This window comes from Sylvia atricapilla, chromosome 5, assembly GCF_009819655.1.
Source record: "Sylvia atricapilla isolate bSylAtr1 chromosome 5, bSylAtr1.pri, whole genome shotgun sequence".
NCBI classification, from domain to species: domain Eukaryota; kingdom Metazoa; phylum Chordata; class Aves; order Passeriformes; family Sylviidae; genus Sylvia; species Sylvia atricapilla.
The window spans coordinates 36,895,807-36,918,121 of record NC_089144.1 but is presented as its reverse complement, the minus strand read 5'-3'; the positions used below and the strand labels follow the sequence as shown (position 1 = coordinate 36,918,121).

Here is a 22,315-nt window from a genome sequence, read left to right as displayed (position 1 = left end):
GTGCAGAGCCCTGAAATGGCTGTAAGGTTAGAAAGGTACTTAGCTGTGCAGCTGATGTTTTTCTAAGGAACAGTGTCCCATTTCTCATCTGCCACACAAAAGTATTGGAAGTTCTGACCAAAAAAGATCCATACATCTATTTTCAGCCATCCAAAAAATCAAATGTCAGTATTTCCGTTTTAGTGATTAGACAGAACGACCAAATATGACTTCTTTCTTTAAAAGTGATGTAAAGCCATTTGAGTGTGTATTTTTTAGCTTTAAAAATGGTAGAATTTGAAGAACTCAATGAAAATTAAGCCTGAATATGCAGTCCTGTTGGCTTTTTTTCCTTATTTGAAGCATCGTGTCAAGAAGTTTTAGACATTATACTGAAGAGGAACTAAAAAAAATTGCTGTTCTCATTGAATAGATCAGCCAGAGGCTTTTATATTGATTACTCATTGTTTTAACATTCTGTTTGCAAGCAGAAGACAAGACCAGAAAATCTGCCATCTTCCACAGACAGATCCAAACTGAAGCATGGTCAGTATGAAGCAGGTATGAAGGAAGAATATAAGTAGCATCCTCAGAGAATTGCAGAAAAGAAAAAAGACCACCTCCAGTGTCCAAACACTTCAATAAAGGTAGCTGGCTAAGTAGAAATTGCATTTTTTAATTGCAAATGTACATCTCTATTTAATTACACTGTTTGGAGAGGTTTGCACATGTATGTCATTAATTTCATGGTTTTATTGTAAAGAAATGAAAACATGTCATTTAAGCATCTAATGTTGAGGAGGAAATAAATTGTAGGAAGGCTGTTTCAGTTGTTGCAGATCGAGAAACTGAAGTGCACTGAGAATTAGTGTATGGTTGTGTTCTCTGGCCTTCCTAGTGCACCTCTAGCCTAAGCCTGCAGATAAGCAAGTTGATAGGGAAGAACTTACAGCCTATAAAAAGAGGAGAGACAGCAGGAAGATCTTGGTAAAGTGTTATTTCCAAAACCAGAAATTCACTCAAGCTGGTTTTTTTTTTTTTTTTAGATCTAGAAGTATTTTAATTACTAGTCTGTAAATTGGGATTGTATATAGGGCTTAAAAAAGGAGAAATGAAGGGTTTAATCTGTTCCTTAGAGAACTATTAACACTGAAAATACTGAAAGGAATATGGGGTTAAAACAAGGAAAGATATTATCTGTACTTTTTGCTTTGATGCTCTATAAGATTCAGTACAGTTGGACTGCAAGGTGTGCTAATTCTGCCAAGATTCTTATGTGTTTTTAAATGAAGGTGCAAAGAAGGGAAGATCAGTGGAGAGAAGCTGGAAAACAAAGGGGTGAAAACCCCCAACTTTCATCTTATTTGGAAGAGATAACAGAGGAGAGTGGTTGAACAGGGAAAGATGCATCGCTGTAGGTATAAGGGGGCAGGAAACCCAAGTAAGCAACAGCTCTGAGGACTGGTTGAATGCTAGATTCTGCTGAGGGTAGATGACCCTTTAAGAATCTTAATGGAAAGTTAAGTATGCAAATGTTGATGGAACATATTGTGCTCATTGCTTTTCAGAGAAAAGCTTTGTGATGAATAACAATGAGTTTACTGAATTTACGTTGTTAACATACAGAGAATAAAAAGGGAAGGTTTTTCAAAAGAAAGATTGTTTCACTTATTGTGGTTAGCTTTAAAAGAGCTTTCTCCTCATAGTCGTGCTTCCAGTAAAGATAAAGGAGAACCTGAAAAAAACAATTAATAAACATTCTGTGAATAAGAGGTGAATGAAAATAAAGTTGTAGTGTTTTGTGGTTTAATTCTATGTTTGGTGACAGATAAGGTTTTCTATTCTGGAGATTTTTATAGTTTTAAGGGTTTGTTTTTTTTTTTTTCTTTTCTAATGATTCCACTCTAAAGTCTGACATTCATATTGTCTGTTTTTCAAGGAGTGACTCCTTTATATGCACTACTGCAAGCCCATTAAAAGGGTATTTACAGGAGGAGCCAAGTTAATCTGAAAATGAAGAAATAGATGGCAAATGTACGCTGGGAGAAAAAAAGCAGGACTGGCTTTTTTTTTTTCTGCTGATTTTGGATTCCAGAAAGATACTTGCTAAGCACTAGCAACATGTGTGTTAATTCTTCTCACAGATTTTAATATAATGTCCATCAGAACAATTTTTCTATGTTAGATATTATCACTACCTGATTAGATGAAGAGATCAAAATATTTCAATACACTTGTTTTGGTTGATCAGTGGAACTTCTAACAACTTTTCTTTTCTGAAAAGAAGATGCTCATGGAGGAGATTGCTAACAAAACCTACTCTTTTGATTTCTTTCCTATCCTACCTCCTTCCTGAGTTCTGTCAAGATTTACTGTATTTTTTTTTTTTTTTCCCATATTGCTCATGTAGGAAATACTTCTGTAATACTCTGGGACTGGTTTACAAGTCTGTTAGAACCAGTAGCATGCTTTGGCTTTTCCGTCGAGGCTGTATTTAACTTCTTCAGGGATCACAAAGCAGTATCACTACAGTGGGCTTTGAGCTTCATATCTAACAGCAAATCCTCTGCTTCCACTTGGCCGTTCCTGAGCAGAACAGAAAAAGGAAGAGTTCTTGTCTTCTCTCCAGAGATACTGAAGTCTGCTTTCTCTGACTTGCTGCTGTTTTTTCACAAAGCTTGTGGGAACACATTATTTTTTGAGATTTTTAAATTTATTATTTATTTCAGTATGAATGAAAACTGGTAAGTATTCAAAAGATACAAATCTTGCTTTCTAGTCTTTCCATGTAAGTTCAATTTCTGTAGATATCTAGGCTTAAAAGAAATTCCCTTTAAATTAGCATGAGTTGGAAGAAGTAGACCCTTTAAAAAGTAAAGAAGAAAGAATGTAGTATTTTTAAATAAATTGCTGAGGAAAACATGTGGGGTTTTTAGTTTGTGTTGATTACAATTCATTAAATTTGTGTTATAAAAAGAATTTTTATGTGTAGGGCACAGAGCTTGAAGATGGACATGATGATTTTGTAGCTCTTGGTAAGAAAGCTCTCCTGCATCAGTGTTATACAAACAAGACTTATAACATGCGGTACAACATAAGGAAGTCAGAAGCTGTATTTGGACTGGTGTTTTGCTGCTAACGACCTAGATGTGGAGAATGGCTTCCCAGATGTTCAACAGAAGTTATGCCTTTGGGGATTTGGGTCTAGTATGTAATTGCACCCATTGAAATTGTGAATTTAAACTTTTCTTTCATTGGGGGCTGAACTGAGCAATCCAGTGAGCATTTTTCAAATCTTATCTGCAGTGCTTGTATTTTATGCAGTAATCTATATAAATGAGAACACAAATTATGAGTTATATATACAGATACATTCATATGACTAAGAATAACTGAGGTAGTTGAGTGAACCTAAACATAATGTTACATTCAATGTCAGAAGTTGGACTCTGATGATCCCTGTGGGTCTTTTACAGCTCAGGATATTCTATGATTCTATGATTTCCCCTTATATGTAGCTTTTAGCTGAGCCTGTATACAATGGTCCATGGATTCCATAATGGCATCAACTAGTATTAGACTGAGTCAGCAGCAACTTTGGATGTGTCTTCAAGCTCTAGGGATGGAGCTTCTGCATTGTCTCTTAGCAACATCTTCAGGTGACATGCTATTCTCTGTGTGAAGTTCTTCCTATTGTCCATACCAATCCTCCCAATGCTCAGCCTGTAACCTTTACCTCCTGTAATACTGTTGGCTTCTGTCAAAAAGAGTAGTTTGGTTCTCTTTTCTTTGTAACTTCTCTTCAGAATGCCTCATAGCTGCTGGTTCTACAAACTAAACAAACCCAAGCTCCCTTAGCCTTTCTTTCAAATACTTTTGCTCTGATCTTTTGTCAGATACTTTCTGAGGGAAGGAAGGAACCCTGAAGTCTGGAGACCAGCATGGACTCACTAGCATGCAGAGAGGGGAATTAAAACTTTCCTTACATGGACGTACCAAATATGCTTCTTTAATTTCTTGCATAGATGTGAATTTTACTCATTTTGGGACTGAACAATAGGAGTCTTGTCCATCTCAGGCCAGGCCTTGAATTTAGGATCATTCACAGTGATGAAGAAGAACCTTGATTTGATATTGCATGATTCACTATTTGCATATACAGAGTGATGGCTTTTATAGCTGGTATTTGAAGGTATTGCTGTAAAGAGTTATTTTGAAAGCATTCTCAATATTAATATGGAATATTAAGCCATGAGAAAACTTATGATTTTTTAAAGTAAATAGTAATTTTAATTAATTTTACTTGCTTGTCACTATGCACTGAATTTTGCATCATTGCAAGCATTTATTTGATTTCTAGTCTTGTTGAAGTGAATGCAGATGTTGCTCTACTGAGGTCACTGTTAATTTTCATGATAAGAAAATCTTTTGAGAAAGAGCTTTTATTTTTAGAATAAATTAAAAAATCTATACTATTGGCTAAAGATAATGGAAAATATCTTGAAGTATCCCCAGAGTATCTACTTAATGCTAAAGCAAGTACGATGAAAGCCCTGAGAAAGAGAGTAATGCAGAACCACAAAATAGAAGACATTCTGTAGCTGCCATGCTTTAAAATAAAGGCGGCAGGTGTCTGAGTAAGGTGTTACTGGGACCTTCAGAAGCCGTTTTGTTATTCATTAACACTCAGCACAGGCTGACTCTCTCTTTTGAAGACTATCTCAGGCTGCCCGAGGTCCAGCTTCTGGTAGTGGTAGAATACTGGAAAAAACTGGCAGTAATAACTGCATGTGTATTAATTCCATTTTGTATATGCTGCCTCAATTATTAGCATTTCATTTTAAGGTACTTGAAAATTTTGCTCAAGAATACACAATGTTAACATGTCCCTTTACTGTAATCATTACCAAAAAGTCAAATGTAAAAGTAGAACTTCTCTTGATTTTTCTGTAGTTTGGGATGAAAGTTCTCTAGTGGGGTTCCACCTTAGGCCCTGTGCTCTTCAATATCTTCATAAGTAATTGGACCCAGGACTGGAAGGGGTACTGAGCAAGTTTGCAGATGATACAAAAGCTGTAAGGAGCTGCTGTCTCCCTCGAAGGCAGGGAGGCCCTGCAGAGAGACCTTGACAAATCAGAGGGCTGGGCGATCACCAACCACATGAAATTCAACAAGAGAAAGTGCTGGGTTCTGCACCTGGGACAGGACAACCCTGGATGTATGGACAGACTGGGGAATGAGATGCTGGAGAGAAATGCCATGGAAAGGGACCTGGGGGTCCTGGTTGATGGCAAGTTGAACATGAGCCAGCAGTATCTTGGCAGCCAGGAGATCCAACCCTGTCCTGGGGGGATTCAGGCACAGCATCACCAGCCTGGCAAGGGAGGGGATTGTCCTTGTCCTGCTCTGCTCTGCACTGGGGTGGCCTCATCTCAAGTGCTGGGGGCAGGTTTGGGTGCCAAAATATCAAAAAGAAATGAAGCTCTTAGAGAGTGTCCAAAGAAGGGCAACAAAGAGGGTGAAGGGTCTTGAGGGGAAGCCGTATGAGGAGCAGATGATGTCAATTGATCTATTCAGCTTAGGGGAGACTGAGGGGAGACCTCAGTGTGGTCTTCAACATCTTCATGAGGGGAAGACCTTGATCTCTTCTCTGTTGTGACCAGTGACAGGACCCAAGGGAATGGCCTGAACTTGTGTCAGGGGAGGTTTAGGTTGGATCAGGAAAAGGTTCTTCACCCAGAGTGTGGTTGGGCACCAGAACAGGCTCCTCAGGGTGGTCACAGTGCCAAACCTGACAGTTCAAGAAGTGTTTAGACAATGCTTTCATGCACATGGTGTGACTCAGGGATGGTCCTGTGTGGTGCCAGGAGTTGGACTGGATGTTCTTTGTAGATCCTTTCAAGTTCAGTTTATTCTGTGATTTAGTGATTCACAAATTCACAATCCATTGCCAATAGATGTCATATATAACCTCTGAAGAAGGTTGGTTTTCTCTGAATGCTTTTATTTAGGGAGCAACAGTTACTAATTTTTTTACCAGTGGGAGCTGCTGCAAATTCAGGGTTTTTTTTTGTTGTTGTTGTTTTTTTGTTTGTTTGTTTGTTTGTTTTTTAAAATCAGATTCTTTTCAGCATGCTAACTGGCTTGGATCTATAAGCCAGGGTTCATGGAATATGTTATAACAAATACTGCTCTATATAATCACTGTGTCCTCCTTTACATCATTCTTTTTAATACATCTGTTGCGACAGTTAAGGGGTAAAGAATCAATAACTCAGAATAAATTGGTTTGGAATAACCTGGTCTGGTGTTGCATTAGTTATTTGGGTTTTTTTTTTTTATTTGACTTTTTTTTTTTACTAGTGCCATTCAGTATTTATTTGATGATTGTGAATTCTACCCATAACATCCCTGTAGAATTAGGAATTATATGTTATAGATACCTGGGAACTTTTCAGTTCTTCATCTACACACATGCTAGATCTCTGTAGAATTTGTTTTGCACACAAGACCAATTAGAAAAATATCTTAATTCTTTAGTTTCAGAATACCTAAAAACTGTAAGGTTGCATAAACCTCCTCAGTAACAATAATCTCTATTTTTTCACATATAAAACTTTTTTCTTTTTTTTTCTTTTTTTCTTTTTTTTTTTTCTTATTTTTTTTAATAAAAGGCAAATATAAATGCAGTAAAAAAAATCAGAAATGTGGAAGATCATGAGAAATGCTGAGGCCTGGTTATTGCTGGTGGTCTCCATACTATCCTGGGCCATCCTCTTGTGCTCTGTTTTTTCTCCATGTAACAGGTTATGATCAACATCGGCACACTTTACAGTGAATGGCACAAGGTTATGATTCAGCGTTATTCTAGTAGAGATAATAAAGTCATATTCAATCCTCTTTCCCCTTTAGGATGATATTTCCTGAAAGGTTTTTCAGATTGACCTGTCTCAGCAGAAAATTACTGTGGCACACAGGAGAGAAAAATCTGCAAATGAGACTAAGTCTTAAGAGATTTTTTTTTTGACTAAATATTGCTGGAAGTAAAATTTTATTCTCTTAGTTGGAATGTGTGTCACCCATAAAACCTGGAATAATGCAAGTCTCCTCAGGCTCTATTGTACTTACAGAATGTATGGGAAACAATACAGAAATAAGGATTTTGTCTGTCAACTTCAATACTAGAATTCAGTATTTATTGCAACTAATATGCATAGACAAATCGAGTCTGTAGCAGAGAATATTATATGTCTATTTTTTATGCAAATAGAACTCTATTAAAAATGTAAAAAATTATTAATTGTGGCATGGGTAAGTTTGTGACCTCTGAATGCTGTCTTAAAGGGTAACTTATTATTCAAAGTGCCTGCTGTTATATATTTCATTTGTTCTCAGCCAGTTTTTCATTGCAGGAGGATGTTGCTGCAGAGAGGAGAAAGCAGGCTGTTGTAGAACAAGTTATGGTGGATCAGTTATGTAGGTAAATGAATTTATAATGTAAAATTTTAGTTTTCCCTACAGAAGAATTTAGATCTGTTAGTGTTTGTCTTTTCTTGCTTAAGAGCAAGAAAGTTTTGGTCATCTTGTTCCAAGTCTTATGAAGTCTTATGTAGTAGTACTCTTTGCAAAACTTCTTTTAAGTGAAAAGTCTTTTTAATGCAACTTAAAATATCAGTTTAAATTGCCATGTGTATGGGTTTGTGGTTTTTTTTTTTTTTTTCTGGAAATAATTTTGAATTTTATACTTGAACCTATTTTAAGGTCTACAATAGCATTAGCTCTTGAAAATAACCCTCTTGCACCTCAAGAAAATATACGCATGCCTGATGTTATAAATTACAAGTCCTCAATATTTATTGTCCTTTCTAAAAATCTTATCTTTATTAATATTTATTAATTGTTTATTAATACTGACACAACACCTTTCAGTCATAAAGGAGTATTATACCAATGCTGGGCATGTAGGAAAAAAAGGCATAATTAAAGTATTATAAATGGAATTGATCCAGGTTGTACAGTAAGATCTCCTGCCTTCATTGCTATCCCTTTAGCTTCAAGAAAGCATTTCTTCTGTGCAGAAAGATCCCTCTATTTTAAGCATGCTTTAATAATTCAGGGCTTTATGCAAGCTGTCTGGTTATGACAATATAAGAAGATGCAAGCTAGTTTAATATAGTTTCATGTTACTTTACACTTACTAAAAATTATCTGCGGGTATGTCTAGATTATTTTTCATTCTGTGCCTGGTTTACAATCTCTAGAGTCATCTGCACTAGTGTTCCAGCCCATCAAATCCTAAGGTTTTGAAAGGTTGCTGAAATGTTGATGCACTTCACCATTTTAGTTTTTCCTTTGTTTCTGTTACAATGGCAGTTTAAATGACCTATATTGTTTAAAAGTCTATTAACACTTTTACACTATTACACTGTTAAAAGCTGTGATGACAAGAAGATTGCCTGAGGGAAACAAGACTGTCATGAAACACAATGTTAAATTCCAATTTTAATCCTCATTTACCAGGATTAAAAATATAGAACTACACAGGGTAGAAACCCCCAGTTTTCGGATAAGTGCTCGGCCTGTGTCATATCACTTTACAGATTATTACAGAGGTGATCTTAAAAATATGCTGGTTATGTTGAAGTGTTTCTGTACTACTGATGCTGCATTAAGTGTACAGCTTTGTACATCTTGGATCATGGATACCCATTCTGTGTTTAACCTTCTTCTGCTGCTTTGCCTTATTTTTTCCATGTATTTCTTCTACTCTGAACCATTCTGTTGATAATGTCAAACCAATATTCGGTAGTGCTGATGCATCAGGATGAATTTTTAATTTAAAAAATCTCTCTGTTTATGTTCCAAATATAACTCTGCCAGTACTCCTAAACAAATTGGTTTCAGATATCAGGATGTTAATCATAAAAGATTAGTTCAAAACTGTTGCATGAAAAAAACCTGTTAAAGGAAATACGAAAGTGTTTTGAATATTTTTTCAGGAGAGCAAATCTTGCAGTTAAATCAGTGTAACTGATGTGTACAAAGCTTTATCTATACAGATCAGAGAGCGAGTTTGGAAAATTATAATAGCCATGCAAAATTATTCTTTCCTTTCTGATAACCATTTCAATAGCATAACAAGGATCTTGTTTATTTTTAAAGGGTCCCTTCTTTTGCTTATTTGTTAAACTGATACAGAGAATATCAAAATGTTCAGAATACAGAGAATATCAAAATGAACCCATTTCATCTGTTTCTTTTCTGCTTGTTGGGACTTTGAGATCCTCTCACTTGTGTAGTTAGCACTTTGAGGGAGGAAGTGCTAATGTTTTTGTTGGATGACTGATTGAATGGGGCCCTTCCCTTCCCTTCCTTTCCCTTCCCATCCCTTCCCTTCCCTTCCTTCACCTTCCCTTCCCTCCCTTTCCCTCCCCTTCCCGTTACTTCCCTTCCCTTCCCTTACTTTCCCTTCCTTTCCCTTGCCTTGCCTTGCCTTGCCTTGCCTTGCCTTGCCTTGCCTTGCCTTGCCTTGCCTTGCCTTGCCTTGCCGTGCCTTGCCGTGCCGTGCCGTGCCTGGTCTAGTGAAAGGTGTCCTGCCCCCAGCATGGGGCTTGGAACTAGATGATCTTTAAGGTCCCTTCCAACCCAGACTATTCTGAGGTGATGTCACTGGCCAGTGCTAGTAACTGATATCACTGATATTGGAGGGAGCCATGCTTAAAGAATATCACTGATGGAATATTTATGGAAATAGTAAAAAAATTATGAAAAACACCACAAGCCTTCATAATACTAAGATTTATTTTATATAAAGATATATAAAATATACTTTAAATTATACATATCTGCATGTAACATTATTACATAGCAGTGTACTGCCAGAATATTATTGCATATGTTTGATTTTGAGAAATAGACATAAGAATTTGTAAAAACAAAGAAAAATTAGGCCTACAAATTTATGCAAGCTTAGTGGATAACTCCAAGATTGTATTACTGTATTATTCTTGGGTGTTTTCTTTCCTGCATAAAAATATGTGAGACCTGAAATTCAGCCATACTAATAGTTAAAGGGCTTCTCCCTGCTCTTTGTGGTCAGGGCTGTTATAAGTGATCCAGAGCAGTCTACATGTTCTGATGCTTACAAGGCAGGTCAAGGACTTCCAGGAGTTGGGATAGCAGTGGGTGTGTGTTAGAAAAAGGACACTCCATGAAACAAAGTAAGTTTATAAAAATAAACGATCTGCTGTATATTTTTTTTAGCTCTGTGAATTCTGTTTGCCTTTGCAGGTGTTCTGGTTTTGGCTTGGATCCACCAGTTTCATATGAGGCCTTTTCTGTAGCCTTCCTGTTCTTGTTGCCTAATGGGATAATAGGGATCTTTTTATGTGAATTCTCTGTGTATTATGATTAATAGAATTTATAAAACCTGAGAGAACATTGTTAAGGTTATATTGATACTATTCATCACAAGGATTTGCCAGCCTTTTCCAAGTGGTTGGATGCTTCAATCCTGTAATATCCTTTTAGAGATTCCTATCCTTAGGTGTATAAATTGCATAAATATGCATCTGTAAATGCTAATGTAGATCTTCATGATGTAGTCATACTTTTCTTTCATGTTTTGATTTCTGTTGCAATAATTAACCCTATTGGCATTTAAATGACATTCCTGGGCTGTAGCATTGAACTAGTTGCTCCAAGGACTTAAATAAACCTGAGGAAACACTGTGATCCATAAAATTAAATGAATATGCAGGTCTGAGTTTTGTTATGTTAATTTTTCTCAACATTCAGCCAAGCATTTCTACTTTGTGCATTTTAACATCCTGCTCTAAAGTCTTTCTCATCAAATGTCATCTTTGTATTCTTAAAAAAAGGAAAAGAGACAACAAAACCAGTCTCTAATTTCTTACATCCATCACATAGATAAATCTCCATTTCTGGAACTAGTAATAGGGCCAATATAAAATATTTAAGTGGGTAAAAAAGCCCCAACCTGGGTATTTTTGTAAGAGAAGACCTTGGTTCATGGAAGTGTTGAGAGTGGTAGAAGTAAATTTTTCATATAAGAGCATGTAAACAAAATTTCCCATTCATATCTATGTTCTCTGTGAATGTACTCTCATATTATATAACAGAATACTTTACAGCTCTGAGTTGCTTTCTAATTCAACTACAAAGGATTGTCTCCTCAGCCAGTTGCCAAGGATACCGTATTTCACGGTTTTTGCTGTTTTGAAATGGTTGAGTTTTATGTAACATTTATCTGTGGGTATATAGGTATCATTAACATGCTGCATTATTTTCACAGAATAAGGACCAAATCAGGACTAACTAAAAACATCCTCTCCAACAAGCTACGCTTTGATAGTAGGATTATATCTAGGTAATCACAAATTTTGTGAAGCTTTTCAGTGCTCTGAATTTGTGAATGAGGACTTCTCTCTTGAACTGATTAATTGCACTGAATATTTCTGCTCCCTATGTTGAAGAAAAAAGTACATGTGGCTGTCCATGTGTAGTACAAATTTTGACATGGCTAATGGATAGTGGCTTTACAATCCCTTTGTACAATGTTAAGATCTGTAAGCAATGTTGTGTTACCATCATATCCATAGCTCTATCCAGGATAGTTACTACAGAAGCTGTGTAAAATAGTGCTTTTAGGTGTTGCATCTCAGTTGATTAAAATTATTTTAGCCTAATCTTTGATGTGGCAACTACTATAAGTAGTAATGGCATAGCAACATAGCTTCTTATAGTAGTTCATAGCTTCTTCTCATAGTTCATAGCTCCTTATGTAGTAAATTTTAGAATGTCTTTGAAACTGTTCTGATTTGAGAAGTGGTAGCATAAACATATTTTTCAGTTTTGAAAGTGATGCTTTTCTGCAGCTGTGAGCTGTATACTTGTTAGACACAGCTGAGTATTCAGCAACATACTTCCATATACCTCAATGAATGCAGTAATCCTGGTGTATGTAATCCTTTGGTTAATCAGTGAAAATTATATTGGCATACTAAAACATGAAGCCTTGAGATGTGTTTTTAGCATTATGGAGAATGGAATATTGAATTAAAATACATGACTGGATCCACAAGTTGAATTTCATGGTGGGTTAGAGAAAGTAGTCAAAGAGCTCTTCAAAAAAATAAATTTCACAGCATGCAACATTAGAAATAAAATGGATACTAAGAGCAGCCTTGAGGAGAAGAACTTGGGGGTGCTGGTGGATGAAAAGCTCAGCATGATCTGGAAGTGTGTGCTTGCACCCAGGAAACCAAGCATATCCTGGACTGCACCAAAACAAACATGGCCCGCAGGGTGATGGACGGGATTCTGCTTCTCTCCCATCAGGCCCCACCTGCAGGGGTCCCCAGCATGAGAAGGATCTGTTTGGAATCATCCACAGGAAGTTCACAAAGATAATCAGAGGCATGGAGCACCTCTCTTATGAAGATAGGCTGAGAGAGTTGAATTGTCCAGTCCGGAGAAGGGAAGGCTCCAGGGAGACCTCTTGCAACCTTGCAGTGCCTACAAGGAGGCTGCAGGAAAGTTGGAGAGGGACTTTTTTAAAGGATGTGTTCAAGCTAAAAGCAGGCAGGATTAGATTAGATATTAGGAAGAAAGTCTCTGCTGTGAGGATGATGAGGCACTGGAACAGGCTGCACAGAGGAGTCTCGGGTGCCCCATATCTGCAAGTGTTCAAGGCCACACTGGATGGAACAGTGTCTGGTGAAGGTGTCCCAGCCCATGCCAGGAGTTTTGGAACTAGATGATCTGTAAGGTTCCTTTTAACTCAAACCATTCTGATTCCAAACTAAATGTTACTTATGTTTGGGTTGAATTGGATTTCTGTAGGTGAAAAACATAACGGCGCTTTCCAATTTCCCTTCTAGAAATGGTCACGATGCTTGCAGGGAGTTGACTGGATTTTTTTTTTGCATGTGACAAATCCCTTACTGTGTATGAATTTCGACAGTTTGGAAAAAACACGTGGGATTAATTACTTTTTAAAAGGGATTTAGAAAACGTATTTCACCGTATCTAAGAAGCTTAAATAAATTTAATTGTTTTAGTACCAGTTTTGAATTATTTCACAGGATGACTGCCTTGCCTTTCATTCAGAAGGGAGTTTATCAGCATCAAAGTGGACAAAGAAAGGGAAAAGTTTCTGATTTTAGTGACTTCTACATTGTAAGTATTCTTCTGCTGAAAGTAAAACGATTTGGGGTGGGGTGGGTAATATTTGGATATTTGAATTGTGAATTGTGATATAGCCTTCCGGGAAGACCAAAAGTCTTCCCCTTAAGTGAAATTTTTGAATTAAAGGTTTTCAGAAGTCTGGATTGTTTTGTTTTCCTCCGTTTTAGAGGTTCCAAATTTAGGTTTCAGATTAAGCTGTAGTTTGCAGCTTTCCCTCTAGAGGGCACAAGACTCCTGACATTGTGGACCTTTTTTGGACGAAATGATCCACTCGGGAAGAGGAGTCCTGAAGAGGAAGTGGACCAAAGACCTTTGCAAGGTCTGTCGAAGGTTTTGCTGGCATTTTTAAGTCGAAACAATGATTTGCATTTAATTTTTTTTCTGGCATTTTTATCTCGAAGCAATGATTGAATGTCTTTTAAACATGAAGAAATTGCAGGTTAATTGTTTTTAACCTACAGTTTGAAATGTAAACATCCAGCTGTCTAGAGCAAGTGTATGAAATAATGTTAAGTTTTGTCTACAGCTAATCTGAAGGCTGATTAAAAATCTTATTGCACCTTCTGTACTGCTGTATTTCTGTACTGGATAAAGTGTTCATGGTTTAGAAATATGTGAGCAAGTTCTCAGGTACAGACTGTTTTCACCAAATTCTTCACATGCTCCTGCAAATCTGAAGTTTAGAGAGAAAACCTTGTTTGTGAGAAATGTAGACGGTAGAAGAAGTTGACATAAGTTTTTAGTGTGTTTTGTCTAATCACATGCCTATCCTAACTGCTTACATAACCACCTAAGAATTTCGAAGACAAAATAGAGGAGTTTATAATATGGAAGATAAAGCTACTTGTTGGGATTTTCATATTTTATTGTCATGTATATTTTTGCAGCCTGCAGATGGAAATGTGTTCTGAATAAAGATGCATCATAAAGTCATCCAGAAAATGTACTGCATCGAGTTCAGCAGCTCTTTGGAATGACACTGTGTCTGTGAATCTCCATATCTGCAATCACACTTTCTGAGCTGACATTAAGATGTGCAGATCTCTCAAAGTCCAAGTGGTTGAGACCCTTGCACAGCAACAGTCTCTGTCTCCTCCTTCCAAATTCATGAGTTTTGGAGGCTTTATAAACCAAGCCTGCCCAGATATTACAGTTAGAGCTACTACATTTTTTTATTCTTCTCAGCATTCTTTCCTTTTAGTTTGCTGCTTTACTTTCCTCTTCCCCCCTATTTACAAAATACATCACCTATTTTTAAATCATTGTGTGCTTTACCAACAGGGAGCCAATCTGACTTTCCAAAGGGTTGATCATAACCTTCCAGAAAGTGTTAAGCAGAACCCTATCCTCACCCTTTGTGTGATATGTATTGATTAAGCAGCTATGGATTATCTAAAGTAAATGCTCCTAACTAATTTTCAAATTACCTTTCCTTCCTTACGAAAAAAAAAAAATTAGTTCCTGATACCTTATTACTTATACTGCTAAAACTAGAATCTATAGTTAGGCTGTTCTTAGGAGAAATTAGTAATAGATGTTAGAGGATTTTGCATAGTTCACTAACTTCCTAGAATGGTAAGGAGTAATTTTATAGTAAGAATTGAAACTTGAAGGTGTTCTATTTGCTTTGTTTAAGGTCACATTTTATATATACAAATCATATACCTCCTGTGTTTCAGTTTGTGCCCATTGCCTCTTGTCTTATCAACAGGTGCTAGTGAGCAGAGTCTGTCTCAGTTTTCTTTAGTCCTTTCTGTCAGGTATTCATACATACTTGACTGTAAGATCTCTCAAGGCTTCTTTTCTCCAGGTGAAACAGTTTCAGCTCTCCCAGCCTCTCCTCATGTATCTTATACTTTGATCCCTTCCTGATTAGGAAGAAAATAATTTTAGTCTCAATTAAATATGCTCAGTATCTAAAGACTACTTTATTAGCAGAACTTGACTATTATTTTCTTTCTGCAAGTGTTTATGCACATGAACATTGTTCTCAGATATGGTAATATTCACTTAAAGTCCCTTTAGACTGAAAGTTTGCAAAGGAGCCATAGGAAACTAACAGTGCATAGAACGGTAAATTCAAATTTAATTGGTTCTAGCACTATATAGTTGTATGATGCTTAGTGCTAATTGTTCCCTCTCGGCAAGGTTTCAGTGAAATAAAGCAGAATATAGTTTAATTTCAGATAGTTTATGTAAGACATTTTACATCTCAGAATCTTATTATTCAAATGAAAAGCTTTTTCTTTCATTTGTTGATAATCTTATACCTATGAAATTTGGAGTTGATCCAGTGTTTTTCCTGAATAGAAGAACCAGAAAGAAGACCTGTTCAATGGGTTGTAATTTTGGATTTTGTGCTACCTGTGGTGGAATAGATTATTTCATTTTTTATACTCTCTCTGTATTCTTTTCATTAGTGACTACATTTCAGCCTTCTGTGTGAGGCTGTTATTGAGCTCTCTGTTCTCAGGTGCAAAACTCTTGAATTGAGTCCTCTTCCCTTCATTACTCTACTGACTGAAAATCCTGTTGAGCTACAGTCCGAAAGGTCTACTGCAGGTTCTCAGGAACAGGTATTCCCTTATGTCACAAACCATGAATCTTTAGGTTTACATGTGTTTTAGAGGGAGTACATTGCCCTCTGCAGGTGGTTGTTGACTCTCCAGTTTGGGTGATCTTATGTTGGTGAGCTTTTATGGACTTCATAAAAGTCCTTACCTTTGGGAGGTGCCCAAAATGGAGATGAAAAGTCCTACTAGATGGCAGTCAGATAAGTCTTTGGCCTCAGAAAGCAGGAAGAGGAGTATGTCATGGCAAAACACTGCTGAGCAAGCAGCTCAGAGTTGACAGTAATGCTCTTCCTTAATTTTAATATTCTGATTCAAATAATTGTAGGACTTTGTTTGTTTGGGGTTTTTTTCTTCCTGTAAGTTCTTCCAAAATATTTTTTTATCAACCTTTATAGATATTTCTGATGAAGGCTTGTGGGAAGCCCTTCTCAGAAGAAAGCTTAGCAGAAAAAAACCCACAAAATTTAGCCTTAATTTCTATATATACTTTTGGTCAACACCTTCGCTATTTGTGTTCTAAAGAGAGATTTGAAAGTACTTCATGTTATTTTCCTCTTGCTCAATGAATGTGGTTGCTTTAACAAACACTTCCAGTGGTATGGGATAAATATTGAACTAAACATCTGGAGATTTTATGCATGGGAGGAATTATCCATGAATGAATTAGTAGAGGAGATGCCAGTTAATATTGTTAGAAAATAATTTCTGTGTATCTGCAGCTGGTCAGCAAGGGCTTTCGTGAGTGCCCTCTCAAACCCAAGGAATTAGATATTGTGTTTATAAGGGTAGTATATGAATTAAACATAAAGTTGAGTATGTTGAGATTTTTTATTACATCTGTCTTGAATGTAGTCATATTACATGCAATTTCACCAATCAACATTAATTTTGACTTCTTTAGAACTTCTTCTGTGGAACTCAAGGAAGAGTGCTCCAGGCAAGTGCTTGATGACAGCAAAGTTTTCAGGAAGATTCAAGGTTTGTATCTACCAGAACCCATTTAATTTTAATTTCCATATCTCTATCTTTACAGCTCAGTGCAATGAACAATAGTGATGTTATGAAGATTTCGTAAATGAAATATTTGTGTAAATGAAATTAAACAAATTTAGATATTTATCAGAATATTATTAGACTCTGATACCAGCACAAATCACTCATAAGAGAGCTTTCTCCTCTCTCTTCAAATAAACATCTGGGTAAAAATTGTGCAGAATGTGCAGAGTAATTAAGAATGTAATCACTAAAATTTTAATATCTGTGTCGACATAATGTTTGAAAAAATTATGAAATATAACGCTGATGCTATGTCACACTGGCATTAAATTTGTTACTGGCCAAGATTACAAACACCATTTCATTTCTTCCATTAATTTTGTGATAGATGCTTCTTTTGGCCATTGTTTCTATACATTGATAAGTTGCATTTTGATATTCTCTATTATTATGCTTTTTAAAAATCATGAGTAGAATTGTGTAGTGTACTTTGGAATTTGTAAATAAATTCTACCACATTACTATCTACAGTCTTTAGGACAAAGGCATAGCTTTTTGTTGAAGATTATGGAAAGATGTTCATACAGTGTTGTGTATTATTTTTGTGACCTTGTCAACAAAAATGGTTGATCTGAGCAGCTCAGAGCTTGTATAATCTCCCCTGTTTACTGTCATTATCTAAACCTGCTTTAAGTAGGCAGTCTTTGGTCACTAGAATCTTCTTGGACATTTTTTTAGAAAAAAACAGTTGGAATAATGATTTGTGCTATTTTTTAATCTTTTAGTTATTCCATTTTTCCCCTTGCATAATATACACAAGCTTACTTTTCAGTTATCTGACTACATCTCAGGTTTGCTGGGGTGCCCTGGAAGAATGGTGTGTGTGCATACATCAAGGTACCTTTTAACATACGTCTGAGTTACATCACTGGAAAAATCTTCCTTCTTTCACCTTGCTGCTATTCATCTTTAAAATTGTAGATACAAGTAATTTGAAAGTAATAGCAAGTGAGTTCTGTTAAGAGAGTATGCTGACAAACTCAGACATCCCTAAGTGATTACGCTAGCTGAAGACTTTCATAAGTCTTATCATAGAAATTGTGTATAATTTGGGAATGATTTTGCCAAATTAGTAATTTTTGTTCTCATTTCCGCATGTACTTAACAAGTTTGTAGTATAAAGAAGCAACTCTGTGTCTCATAATGGAAGTGTTGTATGGTTCTGAAGTAGTTCCAAAGTTACATTGTATGTTAAATCATGGCATGTAATCAGTTCTCACAGAAGCAGGCAATTTTACAGTGTGAATATAGAGAGGGCAATAGCCATTTTTTCTTTCTTTATGTGGCCTCTTTGAAAAAAGTTTGTTAGATATTACTTGTTAGACACATTTTATATGATATTCCCTCAAATGTTAAATAACTGATGGTTTCCTTTTGGACTGGCATTCCTTCATCAAAGATGCGGGAGCCCTAATACATGAGTATGTCTTTCTAACCAGCACCATTAAATGTAGATGTAGTGTTCTTTACTTCTATACTGTCCCTATAGCAAGTGGACAGCTTCAGGTAAATGTTGTGTCCTTAATTTCTCTAAATCCTCAGGTATATTTAGAGAAACACTAAGTAAAAAAGGAGTTTGGGCTATAACAGGCTTAGGAAAGTATTTCTGTCAAATAGACAAGAACAGCAATAGTTTTCTCTCTCAGGCGGCCTTGAAAGAAGCTCTAAAAGTATTCAATTTGGAAATGCCTGAAGGGGTGAGTCTAGCTGAAATGGTAAACATGGATGTTATCTCCCTTTATTTATGGAATTGATTTTTTTTTTTTTTCGTAAATCTATAGTTTAATATCTGGGTTGTGCAAGTTTTCTTTTTTTTTTTTTTTTTTTTTTTTTTTTTTTTTTTTTTTTTTTTTCCCCTTATGGTATGTTGGCATTTTGGCATTTCTGCATTCAGTTCTATGTGAAGTTCTTAAAAATAAAAAAAAAATATATTTAAAAACATGGAATATTTTTACATTATGACATGAAGAAGCAAGTGTGATTGAAACCCTTTTCCTTCCATTTAGGCTTTAAAAAAATAATTTAGTTTATGTTCTTTACTTAGTTTTTTTCTTTGTTTTGTATATTATGTTGTAAAAGTAGCTCACAGCTATCAGAACTGTGAAGGATGTGAATTATGGTCATCAGTGATTGCTGATGACATGCTTTATTTTTATAAATCTTTGAGTGAGTTTGGATCTAGAAGTTTGGGGCATTTTGTGAGAATACTGTAATTTCCCATTATAGCAATTGTTCTATTTCAGGATAAAGTGAAGAACTTTGGAAAAATATTTTTAAATTTCTGGACTTTGAATCCTTATGGCTTATTCTTGATGACAGCAAGAGTGATAAGGTTGACTATGGAGAATTTACTCAATGCCATATTTGGAGAAATGAATGAATATAGGAATGCATTTGGGAGAAAAGCAAGTTTTATTGCAGATATTTTAATTGTAAATGCTTTGCAGTCTAACTTTGGAGTTAGTTGCTCATCATGTTCTAGTTGTTGGGTTTTGTTGTTATTTTTCTTAAGTTTTGTACCTGGAAATTGACTTCTTAAAGTTTCAGATGAGTTTATCAACGGAAAGGTAAATTAGTGGACTGCACACTGTTCCATTGTTAAATTAGTTAATTTTAAATTCTAGGATTGATTCCTTTATTATACTATATTATACTTTATTATACTAATATATTATACTTTATATTATCTTTTATTATTAGTTTTCATTCATATGTGCTATTCTTATCATTCAGTCCAGCGTCTAAGGCGTCTGACACCCTGAGCGTATCTCTTCCAGAAGAGGTACTTTCTCTTATTTCGGCAAATGACGAATTTTGGCAAATCTACATGTGTAGACTTTCTTCCCACAGTGCCTGAAATAGGAGGCAGTAATACTTGTCTCCTTTGAGACTGACAGTAAGAGTCATTCTATTTGTGAGGCATGTTATATGTGAAATGCCACTTGCTATTTGTCTGTAATGTAATGTGGAGCTGTTTGCAGTATCAGACACTGATCACAAACCAGCCAAAGGAGTAGCAACTGGATATCAAGATCAAGAAAAATGACATAAACTTTCATACTTTCAGTCATGGAGGATCTGACTCTCCTAGCCTTACACATCAAGCCATGTATTTGAGTAAGGAATGGAAATGAAAAGGAAGCTGCTGTTAGCAGTGCTGGAGAGGCTGTGTGGAGGCTAATGTCAGAATGATATGGAATCTTAATAATTGGAGGAGGCAGAAGGGAAGCAGCTAAACTTTTGATTCTAAGGATGAGCTGAAAATTAGGGAGAGAAGACAATTTTTTTTGCGTTAAAAGGAACACACTTTTGATGTGAAAACTGTTGATGTAAAATAGTCATGAAACTGCATCATCTAGAATGATTTTCTGGTATCTTAACCTTACATAGACCTTAGTAACCTTACATAAAATAGGTAAATTGACATAATCCATTGCACAAGACCTAAAAGTATGTGCTAGGTAAAGTGTATTTGATCTTTTCATCTTTCCACTTTTTTTCCCCCTGACATGCTTATAATAAACTCTTTTTTTTTTTTTTTTTTTTTTTTTTTTTTTTTTTTTTTTTTTTTCCCTATAGGCTTATGTGAAACTAGATTTCAACAAAACTGGGAGTGTGCCTATGGTAGATGTCAGAAAATGTTACTGTGCAAAGAAATGTCCTCTAGTATTGACAGGTAATTCACATGAAACAACAATCAAACCAACCCAATCTGTAACCGTGGCAGTCATCCTGTTAGCAGAGATAGCAGATCCAGAAGCTGGTTGGAACTACAAATTGTTTTCATATTTACTTAGACTTGAGCTGCTAAAGGGGAACTTTCTTCATCTGAGGACTTAAAATGAGTCTCTCCAGAACATGACTATAAGTGGTAATGGAGCTTATACGTACAGTTTTAATTCTTGTTCTTTTTCATGCTGCTAATACTGCTGGTAAGCAGAGTAGTTCTTTGCCCTACCTCTGTAAGCAGTTATTTCTCAGCTTTAATCTATAAGTTATCAGTGGCAAATATATTAATGATTTTCACTTAGCGGGATACTCTCATTTTCACATTACTCTTTTCCATCAAAATTTGCAAGTATTCCAACCATCATGGAATGTGCTCAGCACTCGAATAATTTATTCAGAAGGAACTTTGTTTCTGGGGCAGGTTTGTCATCCTTTACAGAGGAAATGCTCGTTTCTTTGTTATTTTGTCAGGATACTCAAAACTGTTTAAAGTCTGCCATTGTAAAAATAGGAGTTTAAATATTTGTATGTGAGTTTTAAAAAACAATACCTCCATGTAGCAAACTAGTCACTGTGAAAGTCTCCATGGTGTCATGACCTTTTCTTTTTTACCTGTAGAAGAGAGGATTTTTTTATATTGCCAGTGATTTTAATGGTAACATACGAGTCACATGGGGACACAGAAATACAATATGTGATTTTTTTCCGGTGCCATATTGACCTATTTTTTTGTACTTTTGTACTTTTTTTCTCAATGCTATGAAATAATCTTGAGTATTTTCTTTATAAAATTGCAAGGACACAGATGTAAATTGCAGAATACTTTTCAAACGCCAATTTCCATCCTAAAGTTTTCCCAGAACTTTGAAATTTCGTAAACTTATGCTTTCTTATAAGATAACTTCAGAATTTTAGTTTACAAATGCATTATGCAGCTTTTGCAGTCATTTGAAGGAAAACATTTTCCTGCTCTCATAATTCATTGCAATTAGCTGACTCCATGTTTTCTGTTGATACTTACTTCTATCACACTGTTAAAGTAAGGTAATTTCTGCAGGCGGTAATAAGTGAGCCAATGACTTAATTCTGAAATCAGAATATTGAATTTGTTCATGAAAAAATATTTGCAAGCTAGAATTTGAAAGTTTCTTGCCTGAATATATATCAAATGCTACATATTCAGTCTTCTTTAAAATGTATTTAATAGAAAAATATACTTTCATAGGCAAAACTGCAGAAGAAGAAATTAAATCATAATTTCTAGAAGCATTAGGAGAGTCCTGCAGCAACCCCAATGAAGTGCCCTACTCTGAGTTTGAAGATTACTATGAAGAATTAAGTTTTGGAATCATGGGTGATGATGATTTTGTTAATATCCTAAGGAATTAATGGGGAATTTAGGGTGGAAGATGACAAAATAGAAGGGACATTTTCTAAACAAGGAGTGACTAAATAGGAGAAGATTTAGTCTTGATGTGCATTACTTTAAGATTAGTGTCTTAAACTGATTTCAGGGGCAGAAAGCTTTAGATGCTTTCAGAACAATACATGGCAAATTTCATGGAGTGTCTGTTGAGCTATGCTCTTCTAATAAAAATGCTGTTCATGTCTTTTCACCAGAAGTTATTAATGCTGTTTCCCATACCAAAAGCCATAATTTTTTAATATTAATATAAAGTGTCCTATTTTAAAATAAGAGGAACTTAGAATAATAAAATGCCTGAAAGGGATATGTGCAAGAGATGTTTTATGATGCATTGTGAAAAGCT

At 35.7% G+C, this 22,315-nt stretch overlaps 1 protein-coding gene across 1 annotated transcript in view; it reads left to right on the top strand.

Moving 5' to 3' along the window:
• Positions 1–21,947, top strand: part of CAPS2 (calcyphosine 2) — a 28,583-nt gene extending 6,636 nt beyond the window's left edge. The window contains 16 exon segments of the mRNA XM_066318483.1: positions 471–626; positions 2,972–3,091; positions 7,392–7,459; positions 10,079–10,163; positions 10,165–10,199; positions 11,294–11,368; positions 12,882–12,915; positions 12,917–12,978; positions 13,086–13,179; positions 14,470–14,585; positions 16,663–16,739; positions 18,360–18,513; positions 19,101–19,170; positions 19,172–19,222; positions 20,397–20,493; positions 21,772–21,947. Coding sequence (XP_066174580.1) covers positions 471–626; positions 2,972–3,091; positions 7,392–7,459; positions 10,079–10,163; positions 10,165–10,199; positions 11,294–11,368; positions 12,882–12,915; positions 12,917–12,978; positions 13,086–13,179; positions 14,470–14,585; positions 16,663–16,739; positions 18,360–18,513; positions 19,101–19,170; positions 19,172–19,222; positions 20,397–20,493; positions 21,772–21,947 — 1,470 coding nt within the window.
• Positions 21,948–22,315: the final 368 nt, after the last annotated feature.